The 21,139-nt window shown below is 46.5% G+C and overlaps 1 protein-coding gene across 1 annotated transcript in view; it reads right to left on the reverse strand.

The window, feature by feature from the left end:
- Positions 1–21,139, reverse strand: part of GDPD5 (glycerophosphodiester phosphodiesterase domain containing 5) — a 188,769-nt gene that overhangs the window by 25,752 nt on the left and 141,878 nt on the right. Inside the window, exons 3-8 of the mRNA XM_082057402.1 lie at positions 20,373–20,476; positions 13,716–13,809; positions 12,998–13,057; positions 9,282–9,380; positions 6,604–6,697; positions 1,545–1,690 (exon numbers count right to left, since the gene is read on the reverse strand). Of these exons, the coding sequence (XP_081913528.1) occupies positions 1,545–1,690; positions 6,604–6,697; positions 9,282–9,380; positions 12,998–13,057; positions 13,716–13,809; positions 20,373–20,476 (597 nt within the window). The remainder of the gene's footprint in view (positions 1–1,544; positions 1,691–6,603; positions 6,698–9,281; positions 9,381–12,997; positions 13,058–13,715; positions 13,810–20,372; positions 20,477–21,139) is intronic.

A 21,139-nucleotide genomic window follows, 5' to 3' on the forward strand; every position in this document is an offset into this window, starting at 1 on the left:
TTGTGCAATGAGCTGCACTAAAGGATTTAATCTGAAAACTTATTAATGAAAACTAAGATGCTGAAGGGAGTGAAGCATCTCCCATGTGAGGAAAGGCTGAGGGAGCTGGGGCTCTGGAGCTTGGAGAAGAGGAGACCGAGAGGTGACCTTATTAATGTTTACAGATATATAAAGGGTGAGTGTCAGGAGGATGGAGCCAGGCTCTTCTCGGTGACAACCAGTGATAGGACAAGGGGCAATGGGTACAAATTGGAACACAGGAGGTTCCACTTAAATTTGAGAAGAAACTTCTTCACAGTGAGGGTGGCAGAGCCTGGCCCAGGCTGCCCAGGGAGGTTGTGGAGTCTCCTTCTCTGCAGACATTCCAACCCGCCTGGACACCTTCCTGTGTAACCTCATCATGGGACATGCAGACTGTTGCTTGGAGGTTAGAACAAGGCTTGCTAGTCTCTGATCTTCCTTCTTTCAGGCTTTAGAGAAAACCATCTGCTGCTAGACAACCAGCTCTGCATGTTGAGGAATGGTGAAGGAGGGGATCACAGAATCACAAAATGTCAAGGATTGGAAGGGACCTCAAAAGCTCATCCAGTGCAATCCCCCTGCTGGAGCAGGAACACCCAGATGAGGTTACACAGGAAGGTGTCCAGGTGGGTTTGAATGTCTCAGAGAAGGAGACTTCACACCTGCTCTGGGCAGCCTGGGCCAGGGCTCTGGCCCCTCAGAGTAAAGAAGTTTCACCTCATGTACAGATGGAACCTCCTGTGTTTCAGTCTGTGCCCGTTACCCCTCATTCTAGCATTGGGCACCACTCCCTCTTGGTTGGTCGTGTCCTCTTAACACCCTCAATCAACCAGCAGAAAGAGAATGAGGTAGAATGCAATGGACCTGGGTGCAGAAGCACCCAAACTGGAGACCCAAATGCCACAGGACAGCATTATGTGCTCAAACCAACATTCTCCATCTTTACCCTGGACATGTCAAGAAACCTTGGGAAATAAAAGACTATATATAGTTACATTTTCAAGGTCTATCCAGAGGCAGATGATGGGATTGTTTCATCACCTCATGCAGCCTCATGATGGTCTTCAATGCAAGAGTATGGTGCAGCTTGTTTGCTTTTCCAGGCTGCCACATACTCAAGGCACCTTGCTGTGAGTTTAACCACTGCTGGTCCTGCAAAGCCACAAAGAACGAGCCTCAGGCTCTAAAAAAATAAATAAATATCAAACTTCTCCTGCTGCAGCTCAAGGGTCAAGCCTGGAGAGCCCCAAACCAGCAGAACTAGCAGCCAGAAAAATGCAACAGCACAAACCACCATGAGCAAGGCAAGGATTGTCCTTTTGTTTGTAAGGCATCTAGAACATCTAAGGTGTGACTTGACTCTGATTTACCACCACAGTAATTATAGCCAGGAAGGGTGCCTCTAACTTATATTTGTCATATACACTCTCTGGAGAGCAGCCTGGAGACCATCAGATCTGGTATCATCCTTTAACACGGGCAGAAGAGTCAGACAACATGGTACTAAAATTGAAATTGCTCACCATCGGTGCTCCGCGGTGACCTATAATGGCTGGCTTTGGTCCTAGAGCCTTCTTCTCCATTATGCAGGGGGATGAGATGGTGAGGGGAACGAGGTAAAGTGCAACTACAACTGCGAGGTATGCGGTGAACATCAGCATCTGAGAAGCTGAGGTGGAAAGAGAGAGAAAGAGCTGGTGAGAATGTTGGTCCTGACCTCCTCACACCACGGGAGCAAAGTCAAGACGTCTTCATCTTCCTTCAGAAGAGAGACTGGTCTACGGTTGTTGTCCCAGTACAACAGCAAAGCTCTGTGTTTAGAGGGAAACATATTAAAAAAAAAATATTTGAGCTAATTAATACACTTCATTTCATATTGGGAAAACAAAGAGTTAAGAAAATTGCTTGAAAACTTAGCAATGTAGCCCAACTGTAGCCGATCTCCAGCCCTAGCAATGCAGCCCAAAACACTGCCGATTTCCAGCCCTTTGGGTGGCGCAGCACCAAATTTTGCCCTGCCTAATTGCAGATACCAATCACCAGTTAAACATATCTACAAATAAGTCATGGCTCCGTGTTGGCACATTTAATTTCACTTGGGTTTATATCGCTTGTGTTTATATTGGTGGTTCACCAACACCACCCATTTCAGCCGGGGTAACAACACTTTAACTGCTTCTCCATTAGGATTTGTGCCAGAGAGAACTGAGTTAATTTGCAATAATGTTTTACTGGTTAAACTGAAGATGTTTAAATAAATTCTTGGCTTGTGACCCACATCCTTCTGCCAGTGACTTCTTACAAACTCCTAAAGTATCCAGGAATCTTTCAAAGATACTGCCAACACAACAGAATCATTCCTTGTTCTCCACAGACATGCATCCCTCACAAAGAACAAAAAGGCACCTTTGAACTCCGGAGCTATTTGGAGTCACTTGAAACCATAGATAAAAAACAAGCTTTATGCTTTAATATTGTTATTATTTATTTTTCAAACTCATTAAGGCTTTGGAACTCAATGAAGAACCTCCAAAAATCTCTTTAAAACAAATTTGCCATGGATGCAAAATGGAGAAGGGCAACGAAGATGATTAAGGGAGTGGAGCATCTCCCATGTGAGGAAAGGCTGAGGGATCTGGGGCTCTGGGGCTGCAGAAGAGGAGACTGAGGGGTGACCTCATTAATGTTTACAGATATATAAAGAGTGAGTGTCAGGAGGATGGAGCCAGGCTCTTCTCGGTGACAACCAGTGATAGGACAAGGGGTAATGGGTTCAAACTTGAACACAGGAGATTCCACTTAAATTTGAGAAGAAACTTCTTCCTGGTGAGGGTGCCAGAGCCTGGCCCAGGCTGCCCAGGGAGGTTGTGGAGTCTCCTTCTCTGCAGACATTCCAACCCGCCTGGACACCTTCCTGTGTAACCTCATCTGGGTGTTCCTGCTCCATGGGGGGATTGCACTGGATGAGCTTTCCAGGTCCCTTCCAATCCCTGACATTCTGGGATTCTGTGAAAGCATGGTTTGTTTTGTTTGCTTGTTTGTTTTAGGGGAAGGACAGAACAGCCATGCTCTGGTCCTGACCACAACTGATCTGGTTTCACACAAATAAACTTATTTTTTGCTTCCAGCATCTAAAAACTTCATTCAAACATGTTTCTACCAGCCAGAAAGTAGCACTAGTAACTCTGCCTGCTAATTTTATTGGATGGCATCTTGCTAAGTGACTTCATGTCATGTCCTGCACCGTAGAGGTGCCCTGGAATTATGCATTACCAGCATCAAGACCTCCAGATTGACACCAAACATTATCCTAACCCAATTTTTGCTCATTCCAGGAACACCACACAACCAGGCTTTGAAAAATCAGTTTAATTTTCATCAAAGTCTCAGGCCGTGCAAAGAATTTGGCCCCTTCCTTCTTGGTACTGCAATTTAGGGGTTAAACAGCTCAAATTCAGACTAAAGGCAAGTGCCACGTGAAGCACATGGGCTTCCAAATATTTTGATCACTGGACTGGACCCACAAAGAAAGGATGCCCCAACTTGGCTCACAGACCACATTAAAATGGAGCTGAAGACCTCATCCATGAATCTGCAGCAACTAAAACCACATACAAAAAATTAAAAATTAAATACATACATGAAAACCAAATACAAAACATTCAACTTGAGGTTGGATGGTCTGTTTGGAAGAATTTCTACTGGTGATGACCCAAGCCAAGCAAACATTGTCTACATGACAACACCAATGAGAACATATAGATGCAAACCTTCCTTCTCCATCCCTCGTGCCCTTAGTGACCACTCACTCCAGCCCAATTTGGGCTCCTGGAAGAGCATCTTTCTCACACTTCCTTTTGCTACTCAAGGCTTCCAAGGCTCCTTTGATTCCAATGTTGTCTATGTGACCTCAGAAGCAAGTTGGAAAACAAGCTACTACTTTTTTAAACACTGGAGCTGTTCAAGAAACTTCTGTTCTCCAGGTTTGGGAAAAGTAGCATCAGGAAAACAAACCAAACCAACAAGAAGTGTAAATTTGCCCAGTAAAAAATCCAGTTGCTTTTTGCCACGTGCCTCAAAAACGACAAGAAGATATTGTTGCACCAATGCCTGCAGCTGCATCAGTTATTTCCTAAGTATTATAATTAGTGAGTGAAATATTATTTCCCGTTGCAACAAACTGTAGATTCTCACTGAGATTTCAGTTCTTCTCTTCCGTTTTTAACACCACCATGTCAAGCATATCCATACCAAAAATTCTCTAAACTCCTCCAGGAAAGATAACTTTCACAAGTAAAATGACCTTGAAATAGCTTAAAGATCCAATGGTACAGAAAAAAAATCAACGTTTTTCTTAAAAAAAAAAAAGGGGCAAAAAAAGAGAAGGAAAACAGCTTCCTGGCTTATTAAAAAACCAAACAAACAAGCAATTTTCAGGGAATTCAGTTGCAAAAGAAAAAGTATGAGGAATTCACAAGGAACACATGCAGTCTCTGCTCCAGGCGTATCCACAAATCCTCTCTCAACTGGCAGCCTAATGACATGCTAGGACATATTTAAGAACAACCAGGTACAGCTTCCTTGGCACATATATAAATAAAGGCAGAGCAATTCTTTCTTTGAAAGGTCTCTCTGAATATCAAAGTTTTTCCATCTTCAGACACCATTTCCTCATTTTTAATTCCCACTTCTTGGAAGTCTTTTGCAAGTACTGCCAAATCCTTCCAGGGCTTGTATTTTGCTGCAGGTTAAATACCAATTAAAATATTGTTTTTCTGGAGCCGGCACCGATGTCTGAGAACATCGGTGGATGCCCTGAAGATAAACACTTCTGAGGGCACAGAAGGATCAAATTATTTCACAAGAAAGCTTGGAGGAACGTCTTAGGCTTGGGAGAGATCCCAGCAATGAGGTGGGACAGGGGAGGTGCACAGAAAAGCTTATTTCCATGGACAGGACCATCAAACAGAAGAGCTGCATTCTGTGTGTCCTTCACCTCTCTGCTTCCTTAGACCTTTGACCATGTCTCAACATGCATTTAGGAAGTACCTAACCATTGGGGACTAGGTGTCCACTTGTTCCAGTTACGGGCTCCCTAGTTTAAGAAGGATAAGGAATTACTGGAAACTTCTTCTCAGTGAGGGTGACAGAACACTGGAACAGGCTGCCCAGGGATGTTGTGGAGTCTCCTACTCTGGAGGCATTCAAGACCTGCCTGGACACCTTCCTGTGTAACCTCATCTGGGTGTTCCTGCTCCAGCAGGGGGATTGCACTGGATGAGCTTTCAAGGTCTCTTCCAATCCCTGACATTCTGTGACGTCCAGTGGAGGGACACAATGATGCTGAGGGGTCTGGAGCATCTTTCTTATGAGGAGAGAATGAGAGAGCTGGGGCTGTTCAGCTGGAGAAGAGAAGCTGAGAGGGGATCTGATCAATGTAATAATTATCTCCAGGGTGGGTGTCAAGAGGATGGACCAGACTCTGTTCAGTGGTGCCCAACAATAAGGTAAGGGGCAATGGGCACAGACTGAAATGCAAGAGGTTCCATCTGAACATGAAGAGAAACTTCTTTACTCCGAGGGGTCAGAGCCTGAACCAGGCTGCCCAGAGTGAGTGTGAAGTCTCCTTCTCTGGAGACATTCAAAACCTGCCTGGATGCGATCCTGTGTGATCTGCTCTGGTGACCCTGCGTTAGCAGTTGGGTTGGACTGGATGATCTCCAGAGGTCCTTTCCAACCCCAACCATTCAGTGATTCTGTGAGCCCTCTGGGTGCTACTGCATCACAAGCAACAAATCCATTAAGGCTTTCAAAATCTAGAAATGCCACCAAGGAGTCTGAGAATGGAGAGGTACTTATGAGACAGAACAGACTGTTTCTGTTGGAAGGGACATACGATGATCATCTAGTCCTACTGCAATTCGGGGCTGCCCAAATGCTAAAGCATGGTGTAAAGGGCATTGTCCAAACATCTCTCAAACACTGACAGGCTTGGGGGGTCAAACACCTCTCTAGGAAGCCTGCTCCAGTGTTTGACCACCCTCTCTGTGGAGAAATGTTTCCCAATGTCCTGTCTAAACTTCCCAGATGCTGCTTTGAACCATTCCATATGTCCTATCACTGAATCGCAGGGAGAAGAGCTCAGCACCTCCTACTCCACATCCCCTCCTCAGGAAGCTGCAGAGAGCCTCAACCTCCTTTTCTCCAAACTAGACATGCCCAAAGTCCTCAGAGGACATTCCTTTCAGTTCTTTCACCAGCTCTGATGCCCTCCTTTGGACATATTCAAGGACCTTCACATTCTTCTTAGATTGTGGAGCCCAGAACTGCTCACAGTGCCAAGATGAGGTAGTACCAACACCAAATACAGTAGGATAATCCCCTTTTTTGACCAGCTGGTTTAGTGCACCCCAGGATATGGTTTGCCGTCTTGGTTGCCAAGGCACGTTACTGACGCATATTGAGCTGCTGTCGGCCAGATACAGAGAAGAACACTGCACATTAGCAGCTGGGGGTGGCCCAACACCCCAAGAACCACCCATCAACCTCTGACCACCATGCAAAGACACGAGCAGTACTCACTGGCTTTCTCCGTTCGAGCAAACTGCCCTGCTATCAACCATGACAGAGCCGTGACCACCACAAGTGCTCCTATGTGCAAAAAGGGGGCTGTGGCCTGCAGGACACAAGAAAAAGAGAGAAAAATTACGATGAGCACTCCAGCACCTTGCAAATGTGTTCAACTTGCAGGCTCCACACGGCATCAGAGCTCTCTGTTTCCAGTTGGATTTCACGCCATTCCTAAAACACATTCCTGCATTTATTTTGGCCATCTCTTCTGCCAAGAAGGCCACTATGAAAGCAAAGCAGCAAAGCTTGGAACTCCTTGGGGAAGACCTCATCCAATAACACATATTTGGAAAAGGCCTCCTTAGACATCATTCAAATTCATTTGAGGCTCTTGGTGCCACCAAGTTTTAAATTTCTTGTAGTCCAGTTGAACACTGGTCAACAGCTCAATGTCTCAATGAACACTGGTGACAGTGTTGTCCCTCAGGGGTCCATATAGGGACCAGTACTGTTTAACATCATCTTCAATGGCATTTACAGTAGGATCAAGTGCACCCTCAGCAAGTTTGCCAATGACCCCAAGCTGAGTGGTGCAGGTGACACACCTAAGGGATGGGATCCATCCAGAGGGATCTGGACAAGCTGGAGAAGTGGGCCAAATGAACCTCATGAGGTTCAACAAGGTCAAGTGCAAGGTCCTGAACCTGGGTCAGGGCAACCCCCAATGTCAATCCAGGCTGGGGATGGAGGGATGGAGAGCAGCCCCCAGGAGAAGGACTCGGGGGTGCTGGGGGTGAAAGTTTGGCCATGAGCCGGCAACGTGCGCTTGCAGCCCAGAAATCCACCTGTGTCCTAGGCTGCATCCCCAGCAGTGTGAGCAGCAGGTGGAAGGAGGGGATTCTGACCCTCTGCTCCGCTCTGGTGAGACCCCCCTGCAGTGCTGGTCCAGCTCTGGGTCCTCAGCACAGGACACACATGGACCTGCTGGAGAGGGGCCAGAGGAGCCACAGGAATGATGTGAGGCTGGAACAGCTCTGCTGGGAGGACAGGCTGAGAGAGTTGGGGTGTTCAGCTGGAGAACAGAAGCTCCAGGGAGACCTTAGTGTGGCCTTTCTGGACCTAAAAGGGGCCTGTAAGAAAGATGGGGACAGATTTCTGAGCAGGGCCTGTTGTGATAGGACAAGGGGTGATGGTTTTAAACTAAAGGAGGGAGATTCGGGCCAGACATGAGGAAGAAATTCTTGCCCCTGAGGGTGGTGAGAGCCTGTCCCAGGTTGGCCAGAGAGGTGGTGGATGAACCATCCCTGGAGACATCCCAGGCCAGGCTGGACGGGCTTTGAGCAACCTGAGCTGGTGAAGATGTCCCTGCTCATGGCAGGGGTGGCACTGGATGAGCTGGAAGGACCTTTCCAGACCGAACTGTTTTGGGATTCCTCAAACACACTGGACTGTGTATCCAGATGAGAAAAATTTTGAGGTGGATCCTCTCAGTCGTGCTTCTGTTCTCTGCCTACAGAAATCCTTAAAAAACAAGAAAAGTGAAGCACTTCCAAGAAATATTATTCTCTTGTCTGAATGCTATCTTTCCCCCATAGATTTGTGTATTCCCAAATACATACCAGTGATCACCAGTAGAACTCTCAAGATTTGCATGGGCAAAATATTTTTTTAACTCTTTTTGAAGAAGAGATAAAAAGTAATAGAGAGCAGTTCTATCAATAAATTAGTAGTTTGTAACTGTTTTCATCTAACACTTAAATAGTCCCGCATCATACCACTAGTCTTCTTTAAAAGAGGACTAGATCACAGAAGGTGCATTCTTTTAAAAACATGTATAAATTTATGTGCCATATAAAAATATACCAAGAGTACTTCTTCCATAAGACTGGGAAGCACAAGAGTCTCCAGACCTGGACTCCAGCCACCAGAGCACTGCTGGCAAAGTCAAGAGGAATAGTACTGTCCCTCCAGCAACTCAAAATCACACCAAGTTTCAGTATTTCCCACCTCTAACCCTGCAGCCAAGCCTAAAGTCTAAAGGAAAAAGCCTTGAGGACTCCATGGGAGTTTTGCTGCAAATTTTTCTCATTGCCAATATTTCAATGTTGGGAGCAATAAACATCAAGACAGGTTTTTATACAGTAGAAAGACACAAAGTCACCCTGATCCAGTTTAAGATGTTCGCGCTCATTGCAGGAGGGTTGGACTAGATGAACTTTAAAGGTCCCTTCCAACCCAAACTGTTCTATGATTCTACCCTGTTTCCCTGAAAATAAGACCTACCCAAAAATAAGCCCTAGCATGATTTTTCAGAATGCTTGAAATATAAGCCCTACTCAAAATATAAGCCCTAGTTATAGTTCGTAAAATAATAGTTAAATAGTGTCCAGGCAGCTATACATGTAAAAAAGTAAAAGTAATTGGCAATCGAATGCAGCAGGACAGAGGTGACAATGTGATGACAGGGTTGTATTTGAATAAATGTTGATTTTTTTGTTCAAGAATAAATGTAGATTGTTGTTCATGGAAAAATAAGACAACCCCTGAAAATAAGCCCTAATGCATCTTTTGGAGCAAAAATTAATATAAGACCCTGTCTTATTTTTGGGAAACAGGGTATGAAAGTCCATGACATGTAGCTGCAGTGGCCCCTTTCTCCACCCAGAGACTCATCCTTACAGACAACTTACTTGCAGTGAAATAAATACCATCTCCCATTCGTCGTCCCAAAGCTGTGCTATCGATGACATGGTCACCACGGTAGTTATCAAGGTTGTCATCAGGCCAATCTGCAGCAAATACAAGAGTATTTACATACTGGAGTCTTTGTCTCATTATCATAGCAGTTTTACAGGTTGCGAAATAGAGAGAGAAAACTTTTGTACATAATAAATGGCTCCAAAAAAACAAGTCTTAGGACCCACATGGAAAGAGATTGGACTTGTGTGTTGTTCCAGTCCATGTCGGGTATTGGAACAGGATGTCCAGGGCAATGGTGGAGTCACCATCCCTGAAGCAGTTGATTAGACGAGGAGATGAGGTTCTCAGGGACATGGGTTAGTGCTAGAGTTGGGTTAATGGTTGGGCATTGTGATCTTAAATGTCTTTTCCAGCCAAAATAATCCTACCATTCTATGAACCTCCTGTTTTCCACTATTGATGAAACAGCACTGGGCTAAATAGTCCCAGGAGGACACATCTCATGGATGATCTCTCAACTTTCTTCACAGAGTGACCCAAGATATGGAAAAATCAGGTGGTTTTCCCTGCCAAACTGGATCAGAAACAGCTTAAATACAGATTAGGTTCTGTCAGGCAATTTCAGAAGATGATCCTAGGTTCTCCTGGCCCTGCTGCAACAGCCTGCGGTGTATCAGTGCTATGGGAGGTTGGTGGCCTTGGCTCATCTCGACTGTCAAATGCTTCTGTTTGGGGATAAAGCTTGAACACACCAAACAGACAATGAACATTGCACTTGTCAGTAAAACACGAATATGCGTGCAAGCAAGGCTGTGCATTCCCATCACTAAGCAATTATCTTCAGCACAACTTCACGCACGGATGTGACTTCACCTGGGTCTGAAATAGCAACAACCATGCAACCGGCATGCAAGCTGTGTTGACGGAATAATTATAACAGATATTACAGCTTGAGAAGAGGTTCTGGATGACAGTGGCTAAACTGAGATGGCAGAACAAGGCTCAGTTCATCAGCCGCTTGCCCCAGCCTCAATGCAGAAGCACTCAGAAGTATTAGCGGAGGGGTCATACATGTGGGGAAGATGTCACACGGGGGAAGACGTCACACGGGGGAAAAAAAGTCACCTCCATTTTGAAGGTAAAAAGTTCAAATTGTCAAAAACTGCCACAGAAATAACTCCAGCTGTAAAGACCTAAAATCTGGGCTGTCTGCAAAAAATAGTTCACAATCCCCCGCCTCTCCGTCTGCTGTCTCACGCTCTGCTGTACCGCATGCCCGCTGGATTAAAAGGATAGCGCTGCTCTGAGTCTCAATTTCTTGTACTCTCTAGATCCGAAATCTGTGTGGGAGACTTGGGTAGAAAAGGGTAGCTGATACATGACAGCAAATTAATCATCTAGGATGCACAGGACATCTCTAGACGGATTTCAAATTTGGACAAGGAAATTTAAAAAAAAACATATTCCGAACATGTACATAAAACACTTCAGTATATAAGGACAGGGGACTATAAGAATCATAGAATCATTTTGGCTGGAAAAGACCCTCAAGAGTCCAACCATTCCCCCACCCCTGGCACTGCCCCATGTCCTGAGAACCTCATGTCCGTCTGTCCAACTCTCCAGGGATGGTGACTCCAGCACTGCCCTGGGCAGCGTGTTCCAATGCCCCACAGCCCTTTGGGGAAGAAATTGTTCCCCACATCCAACCTCAACCTCCCCTGGCGCAACTTGAGGCCGTTTCCTCTGCTCCTGGCGCTTGTTCCTGGGGAGCAGAGCCCGACCCCCCCTGGCTCCAAGCTCCTTTCAGGCAGTTCAGAGATCAGAAGGTCTCCCCTCAGCTCCTGTTCTCCAGACTGAACCCCCCAGGTCCCCCAGCTGCTCCCATCACATTTGTGCTCCAAATTTTTGCAGGATTAAAGGAGAAAATTGGAATGAATCATAGTACTTGCACATATCAGCCTTTCCCACATGCACTCATCTATATTTGAAGTTAATTCATCGTGGTTGCAGAGAAGAATATTCACTTAATCCAGTCTCTTATCTAAACCTGCTTAGAAAGCTGAGGGAAGTGTGGGGAAGGGAAGAGAGAGACAGAGCAGCACATCTGAGTTGTGATGAAAGATGGACTTTTTTGGGAGAAGGAAAGGGAGGCTAGGGTTTTTTTTAGGCAAGGACTAATTCATTTCCACCAACACACTCCTTTTTCTGGTCTTACTCATCCAAACCCACCAGCCACCTGGAGCGTGTCTGAAAAATACCATTTCCCCCAATGAAGAAACATATGTTAGACTAAAGAATCAACAATTTCTTTTCCAGCAGCAGGCAGATGGTCCCCACCTCCTCTTTGCATTGCATCCCCGCCTCCCAAGGAAGCATAATCTCTGTAATTTCTAGAAAAAAAGAAAAGGGAAAGAAAAAGAAAGGGTGGGGAGGTCTGTGTGCTCCCTGTCCTGGGGGGGGGGTGACACATCTGGCTCAGGCTGTGATCCTGCATGACCTTGTCATGTGCAGAACAAACAATTTCAGAAGGAGCTGCACATCAGCAGATTCAGGACTGCTCCCTTAATTAGCTATTAGCAGATTGCCGGTTACCATTAAATCCTGCGAAGCCGTTTTTTTGGGCACTGTCTCTCCACACAGCTTGCTACATACTCTTCCTCTCCCCTTCTGTGCTCCAAACACCAGATCTGCATCTTCTTTTACATTCCACAGCATTTTTTTTTGCCAAACTGCTCTACATACAAATCAGGACCTCTTTGGGTTCCAGCAAACCACAACCTCCACATTGCACACCCCAGTTTTAACACCTACATCTTCTCTCAAGGCTTTTCCACAGTTGGTTCCTCCAAGCACATCCTGAACAGCTTCACATCTGCTCAGCCCTCCTCCAGGGCTGGCTGCAGCACAGAAAGTAACACCAGAGGTTCATATGGAGTAACACTGAGCTGAGACGAAACTCAGGCTGATCTCATGACACAGTGTTTCTTAATCTCCAAAAGTGGTCCCTTCATCAGCAGGGACCCCAAAGCCTTTCACCAACCATGTAGTTATTGTCCCTAGGCTTTGACTGCCCCTATTCTTCAATTTGCTCAGTCCTCTGAGATGAGGACACGTGCACCACAGACACCTGAAGTTTCAGCTCTTCTTAAAAACACAGTGACAGTCAGTATCACATACATCTGTTAGAGAGGGGCCAGAGGAGCCACAGAAATGATGCAAGGCTGGAACAGCTCTGCTGGCAGGACAGGCTGAGAGAGCTGGGGTGTTCAGCTGGAGAAGAGAAGCTCAGGGAGACCTTAGTGTGGCCTTTCCAGACTTAAAAGAGGCCAAGAAGAAAGACAGGGGGAGGCTTCTGAGCAGGGCCTGTTATGATAGGACAAGGGATGGTGGTTTTAAACTAAAAGAGGAGAGAATTCAGGCCAGACATGAGGAAGAAATATTTTACAATGAGGGTTCTGAAAGCCTGACCCAGGTTGGCCAGAGAGGTGGTGGATGAACCATCCCTGGAGACATCCCAGGCCAGGCTGGACGGGGCTCTGAGCAACCTGAGCTGGTGAAGATGTCCCTGCTCATGGCAGGGGGGGCACTGGGGGAGCTTTGAATGTCCCTCCCAACCCAAACTATTCTATGATACACCACCCACTCCCTATACTCCTGTTTTATTTATATCCTTCTCCTTTCCAAGCTGAGAAGAGCCATTTACCTTGTGAAGCCAGTGCAGGTTCATCTGCTGTCCCACAGCTATGTGACATAGTGCTAGTATCTGGGAGGAAGAAATCAAGAGTCAGACATTGGCACATCGCAACCTTTAAGTGTTTGAACACGCAGGAACACATCACCATCTGCAAAGACACCCCAGCACGCCAGGGCAGAAAGTAAGGCTGGCATAAGGATGGTCCAGAATACATCACCTAGCTCAGTTGTACAAGTAGATCCCGTCCAAAGTCAAGGATGTGGAGGGAAAGACTTTGACCTCCAAGAGGCAGGGGGTTGAGAGCCTGGTCCATGAGTACACAGCTCCCAGAACTTCAGGAAGCACTGACTATGTGGGGCCAGGTACTGATTCCACCCAAACGGTCAACACCTTGAAGGTCCCACCACACTGGGGTAAGAAGAAACAACTTGCACTTGTGGCTGGAAGATACACCAAAGTGGAAATTGGGCCAAACTAAGGGGAACAAGAGTTGTATTTGTCCCCAGGCCAACTGTACCACCAGTATCAAGGTCTCTGTCTTTGGTCATCTGAAGTCAAAGACCATCCATTTTTCACTCTCTGTTTATTTTAGGCAACCTAAGGCTAAGAGAGAGGGAGAGAAAAATCACTTCTGAAAGGAAAATTGCCCAAGTCATAGGTGGACTGAGAAGTTCACATCCTTTTCAAAGCAAATGCACAAATGTACAGGCAATTTTATTCTACTCACCAATAACACTGTAATGTACGTAAAGCCAGCAGCAGTTGTTACAAGTATTGGAATGGACCAGTCACTCCAATATCCCATTCGGTTGTATAAAAACCTGAAAGATAAGTGTGAAGGACAGATTAAGAAGAGATTCAACACCATAGTAACTTCACTAGGATTAGACGAAACTTGAGAAAATGGGTCTTTTCATTCCCACTGTACAGATGAGAGATAGACAGGAAAAAGTACAAGTCGGTCTGAAACAAAGCTCAATGTTTGTGCTTTGATCCTGCCTGGGAAATTAACTCTGCAAGAAGAAATTGGGCAATTATGTCAAACACAGCAACAACATTACATTGGAAAAAAAAAATCATACACATCCAGGACTTGAGGTTTTCCAAAAAATATTGCCCACAAACAAGATTAAAATATCCTTATGTATGGTGGTGTTTGCTTAAATGATGGATCCAACGCTGTCCCATGTGCTCATAGACTAATAAATACAATATAGAAATAGTATCAAGGACAGAGGAGGAAAATTAATGCTGTTATGCTGTATACTCAAGGCAAAAACTCTTTTCAGAGGGGCACGTTGATGGAGGAAATTGGGTCTCTTGTACCTATTAGAGATGGTGTCTTTTATTCCAGTGGGTTGTAGAGAAGGTCCAATCCTGTAAGAGTAGAAACTCTCAGGTTGAGTCTTTGACCTGCTTGCATGAAGCATTTATGCCTATTGTAATCAAAAAAAGCAACAAAAACCTAGGTCAAAGACTCAACCTCCTCCCCACCACTCAAATCCAGCACCATTCATCAGCCACAAAGTCTGGTCTGGCAACTGCCCCAACCATTCTGTCCAGGAGTAAAGCTCCCACATAGGATCTGGAAAGCAAATCCTAGGGCTCGCCAAACATGACGCATGTCCAGGTTTTGCTTAGGGATCCAAAGAGCCATAACAAAAAGGATCTAGAGGGATTCAGACATGTAGTTAGTAAAAAAGAGGAAAGAGAGAGAAGAGGGCTCCTCTGAAGTCTTTGCTCATGCACCACCAAGAGCTTCCATAGTTCAGCTTCAGTACATTTCAGTTTTTGCTCTGCTGTCCCTTCAAAGTGGCCTGATGGTGTCAGGTCTTCACTTGATGTGCAAATGACTGTTTTAAAATGCTGTTTCCATGGCAGTTATGAACCAGATGAGCCTTCTCCAGAACTAAGGAAGAAAAAAATTTGCTACACAGACCTGCATTTATATTATAGTCCTGCTCCAGAGGGAACACAGCCAGGTTCACAAATTACAGCATCTCCCACGTCCTTCATTAACCAACATTGAGCTTTCTGTTGCAGTACAGAGCTTGCACACTGGAGATCTGTAGTATAACGCAATTAAGCGTAGACACCACAAAGAAATGCCCAAAGCAATAAATTTTAAAAATATTTACTTAAATTTAAGAGGCACAAAACCCTTTCAATGACAAAAACCTCATTGCATATTCAGCCTCACAGGAAAATACTAAAAGCCTGCAGCAATACAAGCCAGGCTTTAATTTTGCCCTGTCTTTCTAAAGCCCATTTCAATCCCAGAAGTCCCTTAAGTCTTCACAAGTTGAAAGGCCAAATCACCACATTTATGTAGGTGAACCCTATCGCTGTCACAATTTAATTAGATTCGTTTGGTTTTACATAGATATGTGTATCCACCCCTGGAACCCGAAGCACAGGCAGGGTTTGCAACGTTCTTCTGTAGAATCATAGAATAGAATCATAGAATCATTTTGGTTGGAAAAGGCCCTCAAGATCAAGTCCAACTGTTAAACCCAACCCTGGCACTCCCCCATGTCCCTGAGAACCTCATCTCTGTGTCTGTCCAATCCTCCAGGGATGGTGACTCCAGCACTGCCCTGGGCAGCCTGTTCCAATGCCCCACAGCCCTTTGGGGAAGAAATTGTTCCCCACATCCAACCCCAACCTCCCCTGGCGCAACTTGAGGCCGTTTCCTCTGCTCCTGGCGCTTGTTCCTGGGGAGCAGAGCCCGACCCCCCCTGGCTCCAAGCTCCTTTCAGGCAGTTCAGAGATCAGAAGGTCTCCCCTCAGCTCCTGTTCTCCAGCTGAACCCCCCAGGTCCCTCAGCCGCTCCCATCACACTTGTGCTCCAGCCTCTTCCCCAGCTCCGTTCCCTTCTCTCAACTCGCTCCAGCACCTCAAGGCCTTTCTTGGTGTGAGGGTCCCAAAACTGCCCCCAGGACTGGAGGTTTGTCCTCCCCAGGTCCCAGCACAGGGACGGTCACTGCCCTGGGCCTGCTGGCCACACCAGTGTTGACAAGTAGTTTTCTGCTGCCTCTTAAGTCACCTCTGGCAGCTGCTCAGCAGCATTTAGCAAAGTTCTGCACATCCGGGTTAAGAAATTAAGAACAACCTACTGAATTCAGGTTCCAAATACCATTTTAGCCAAAGGATCATGGAAGAGAGGGTCTGCAGCCCACAGCAGTTTCAGCTAGAAAAATGAAGCTTTACATCAACATGTTAATAACCATGCCAAGAGGGACCTGGGTTTATGGAGGACATGAGGTTGAATGAGCCAACAGGTACCTCCACTGTGAATAAGTCTAACTTCTGTGTGGCATTAAGAGAAGCATCACAAGCAGACCAAGGGAAGATGCTCTCCCTTCTTCTCAGCACTGGTGAGGTGGCACCGGCAGCACAGTGCCCCGGTTTGGACCTCCCTGTTAAAGGAGGGTATGGAGTGGGTCCAGTAGAAAACTACCAAATGAGATGGTGGGGCAACCTCAAGAACACAGATTACAGAATCACTAGGCTGGATGGGGGTGGAAGGGACCTCTGGAGATCATCCAGTCCAACCCACCTCCTAAAGCAGGTTCACCAGAACAGATCACACAGGAATGTGTCCAGGCGGGTTCAAATGTCTCCAGAGAAGGAGACTCCACAACCTCTCTGGGCAGCCTGTTACAGAGCTCTGGCACCCCCAAAGAAGTTTCTCCTCGTGTTTAGATTACTAGGAAAGCTTTAGGAAGCTGGGCTTGTTTAGTCTCACAGGGAAGAGGCTATGAGATGATCTAATTGCTGCCTACGCTGTCTGACAGACTGTTATGAAGATGAGGAAATCGAACTCTTCAAGAGTGACAGACATCGTCACATGGGGAAATGGCCTTTAGAAGCTTGTGTTGGAAAAATCTTCTCCTTACAGTGCTGGAACAAGTCCCAGAGAAGGGGCAAGTCTTCATCCTTAGGGTTTCAAGACTTTGGTCAACCAAAGTCTTCTGCTGGCAATAGTCCTTCTTTGTAGGGCTGGTTGGACAGATGCCTCCAGTCTTTCATCACCTGTGTGGCTGGACAGGTGGAAGAAGTTCATTGTAGTTCCCTGCACATGATGTGAGGAAAGAGAGCTCATGAGGATGAGCTCTGGATAGCAGGAACAAGCTCAGCCGCTCATCACACCAATGTGATAGCAATTCTTTGTCCCGGTTCCTCCAGAGAGCTCCTACCAGTAGCTCAGTGTGCCAGGTCCCGTGCAGAGATGGTGTGAGCCCCAAAGAGCCCTTTCTCTATTCTGAAAGGGATCATGGATTGCAAATAAATCAGTGGAGGAGCAGGGAAGCCAACAAGAACAAGTATCAATGAAATATTCTCCACAAATCAGCAAATTTGCTGATGACACCAAGTTGAGAGGGAGTGTGGACCTGCTGGAAGGCAGGAGGGCTCTGCAGAGGGATCTGGATAGACTGGAAAAATGGGTTGGTTCCAATGGGATGAAGTTCAATATGGCCAAGTGGCGGGTGCTGCACTTTGGCCACAACAACCCCCTGCAGCGCTCCAGGCTGGCACAGAGTGGCTGCAGAGCAGTCAGGCAGAAAGGGACCTGGGGGTGCTAATGGACAGGAAGCTCAACAGGAGCCAACAGTGTGCCCAGGTGGCCAAGAAGGCCAGTGGTGTCCTGTCCTGTATCCAAACCAGTGTGGTCAGCAGGACAAGGGCAGTGATCCTTCCCCTGTGCTCTGCATTGGGGAGGCCACACCTGGAGTATTGTGTTCAGTTCTGGGCCCCTCAGCTCAGGAAAGAGATTGAAGTGCTGGAGCGGGTCCAGAGAAGAGCAACAAGACTGGGGAAGGGACTTGAACACAAGCCCTATGGGGAGAGGCTGAGAGAGCTGGGCTTGTTTAGTCTGGAGAAGAGGAGGCTTAGAGGTGAGCTCAGCACTCTCTAGAACTACCTGAAGGGCAGTTCTAGCCAGATGGGGATTGGTCTCTTCTCCCAGGCAGTCAGCAATAGGACAAAGGGGCATGGGCTTCAACTCTGCCAGGGGAAATTGAGGCTGGAGATGAGAAAGCAATTCTGTGCAGAGAGAGTGGTCAGGCATTGGAATGGCTGCCCAGGGAGGTGCTGGACTCACCGGCCCTGGAGGTTTTTAAGCTGAGATTGGACATGGCACTTAGTGCCATGATCTAGTCAATGGACTGGAGTTGGACCAAGGCTTGGACTTGATGATCTCTGAGGGCTTTTCCAACACAGTCGATACTGTGATTCTGTGAAATATGGCCCAGAAGTGATAGCCACTGAGGAACAACAAAGATGGGGTTTCTAAGAGCCAGAACCCCAATGTCACTCATCAGCAACAAGCTCACAGCCCTGTTAGGACCAAAATGATGTTTTCACCTCCTTTACACCCCATCTGGCTGAAAATGTTGTTCTAATGGAGCCCACAGATCTCCATTGGGAGGGAAAAGGTCCAGGCTCAGCCTGAATGGACCTAATGGAAAATTTTTCCCCTCTGCCAGGAACCAAGCGTGGCTGTAATTAAAACCTCACCCCATGTTATCATCCTCCCTCTCCAGCCTTTCCACAGTGTTTCAGGCTGTTTTTTTCAGAAACTCTGCTGTTCTCCTCAACCTCTGGTGCCAGCGCGTGGAACAGGGGTCTAATTGGGGTTATGGCACACACAAAGCCCCGACCCATTTTCCGAGCTGAACAGCAGCACTTGAACAGATGCAGCCCTGCTGTTTTGCATCCAGAGAGCCTCTTCCATAACTGTTGTGTACAAAAAAAGAGCTTGTTTTTCCAGAGCTGTCAATCTAAAAGTGCTTGTATAGCACCCTGTGCGCACTGGGTTGCACAGCAGGGAAAGGGGCTTTGCCCTACAGGTGACATTTGCGGGCATTTTAAAGCCCAAATATCTTTTGCATCCAGAGCAGACATGCACATCTCCTCTCACTCCCACGTGAATATTTAGGAAGCCAAAATTTTGCAGTGCCATGGCTGCAATGCCCATTCACAGAGCTTTGCTTCATCCCTGCATCATGTTTTTTAGCCCTTTCTCAACTTCGAGCTATGACAGATTTGACTTTGCACTGAGCTGGGGGAAAAGCTGGGGGAAAAGCCCCTAAAAAATAAAACCCATGCATTTTTATGCTAATATTATAAATAATCAAGAGCAATGGTGATGGTTTAAGTTCTCAGAATGTGGGTCTAAGCAAAAGAAAGAACAAACAACCAAACCCTACACAAACAACAACAACCAACACACAGCACACTCCTGGGAGGAAACAGTTCACATGGTTAAGTTAGTAAACTCTCCCTCCCATAACTTCAGCATCTAAAGAAGGCAATTCATTTAAGGGATCAACTACTCACTGTGTTTTAAAACACAGTTTACATATTATCTTTGACAAGAAGATGGTGTCAAAGGAGTTTGCTTAGAAGAGAGCCCAAGGTACTGTCAGAATGTTTTAAGATGCTGCTGAGATAGTAAAAAAGATAATAATTTCCAACACAGGGGGAGCTGGCAACACCCCAAACTCCCCAGCACGTCCCACTGGAAAGCTTGTTTGCAGCTCCTTCCAACTTTGCAAGATTTTCCACACCCGTGTCTGGTTCAGGCTGAATTGTTGTCATTGGTATTTTGTGGAAAGTTGCGGCCGGATTGCTCAGCTGCTTCCGAAAACAGCCAATCTTGGAAACAAACAAACAACAAAGGAAAAAAACCCCTAAAATCTACATTATTTCAGCTCTGGCTTTGTTTTCAAATGCTGTTTACTGGGAGTACGCTTACTCCAAGCTCTGTTACAGTCACACAATGGAGATGAGAGGACATATTACACAGAATCCTTTTGGTTGGAAAAGACATTTAAGATCATTGAGTCCAACTGTTAACCCACCCCTGGCACTGCCCCATGTCCCTGAGAACCTCATGTCCGTCTGTCCAACCCTCCAGGGATGGTGACTTCAGCACTGCCCTGGGCAGCCTGTTCCAATGCCCCACAGCCCTTTGGGGAAGAAATTGTTCCCCACATCCAACCTCAGCCTCCCCTGGCGCAACTTGAGGCCGTTTCCTCTGCTCCTGGCGCTTGTTCCTGGGGAGCAGAGCCCGACCCCCCTGGCTCCAAGCTCCTTTCAGGCAGTTCAGAGACCAGAAGGTCTCCCCTCAGCTCCTGTTCTCCAGTTCTCCGGTTCCCCAGGTCCCTCAGCCGCTCCCATCACGCTTGTGCTCCATCTCTCATCACAAACAGGGAGAAGCTCTCCTTCAGTCTCATTCCCCACCTCATTAATGAAAGTAAAGTGAAAGCAAGTCCATCTGAAGGATCCAAATACACCCAACCCAATGTCAAACATCTCTTAGAGGTGTACAACAGCAGCCAAATTTTTAAGGGTTTGCCCCTCCGCAACAACTACTCACCAGTTGATTTCATTGTAGTCATTGTGAACTTCCCACCAGAAGTAAAACCAGATGAGGGTCAGGAAGAAGGATGAGGTGAGGATGAGGAACCAGAGGCGCTCCCACTGTGGATGGAAAGAGAAGTCAGCGTTCATACCGTCTCATTTCAGAGCCAATGCCCCATCCTGTGCCACAGCTCATCTAGAAACTGTTGAGGTTGGATGGAGTAATTAGACATTTACAAGGGATGACTTAAGACCTTTCTTCTCTGGGGAAGGTGGGAGATCCAGCCCTCGTCCCCAGTCCTAGGCAGAGGGTCATTTATATAGATAGATTCATCTCATGTAGGGCTGGTATAGCACTTCTCCAGCTCTCAGGGCATATGGAATGAGGGAGCATTTCAGGACCCAGAACTGGGTTTTTTTTGTTTGGTAGGAGTTTGTTTGGGGTTTTTTTGTGTTGTTTTGTTGCTGTTGGCATCTTTTTCTTTGTTTGGAATTTTTGAGGCAATTCCTTAACTAACTTTTCCATTCACATGTAAGAGATGCAACTTGGCATCTTACTTCTCCCATGGGTTCAGCCTAAATGACCAAGTAGTTATCGCAAAGATTACACAGTAGGTTGGGGCATTACTACTACACAGACATCCAAACCCTTAACTCCTTCCCCCAGGGCCTGCAGAGCCAAACCACCCATCCGCAACATTTATTCCCACCACCACCACATATGCAAGAGTTTTGCAAATAAAATGGCAGGAGGAGAGACCACACCAGCGTCGGATGAAAGCA

This window comes from Streptopelia decaocto (genome assembly GCF_964273445.1).
Source record: "Streptopelia decaocto genome assembly, chromosome: 1".
Classification (NCBI taxonomy): Eukaryota; Metazoa; Chordata; class Aves; order Columbiformes; family Columbidae; genus Streptopelia; species Streptopelia decaocto.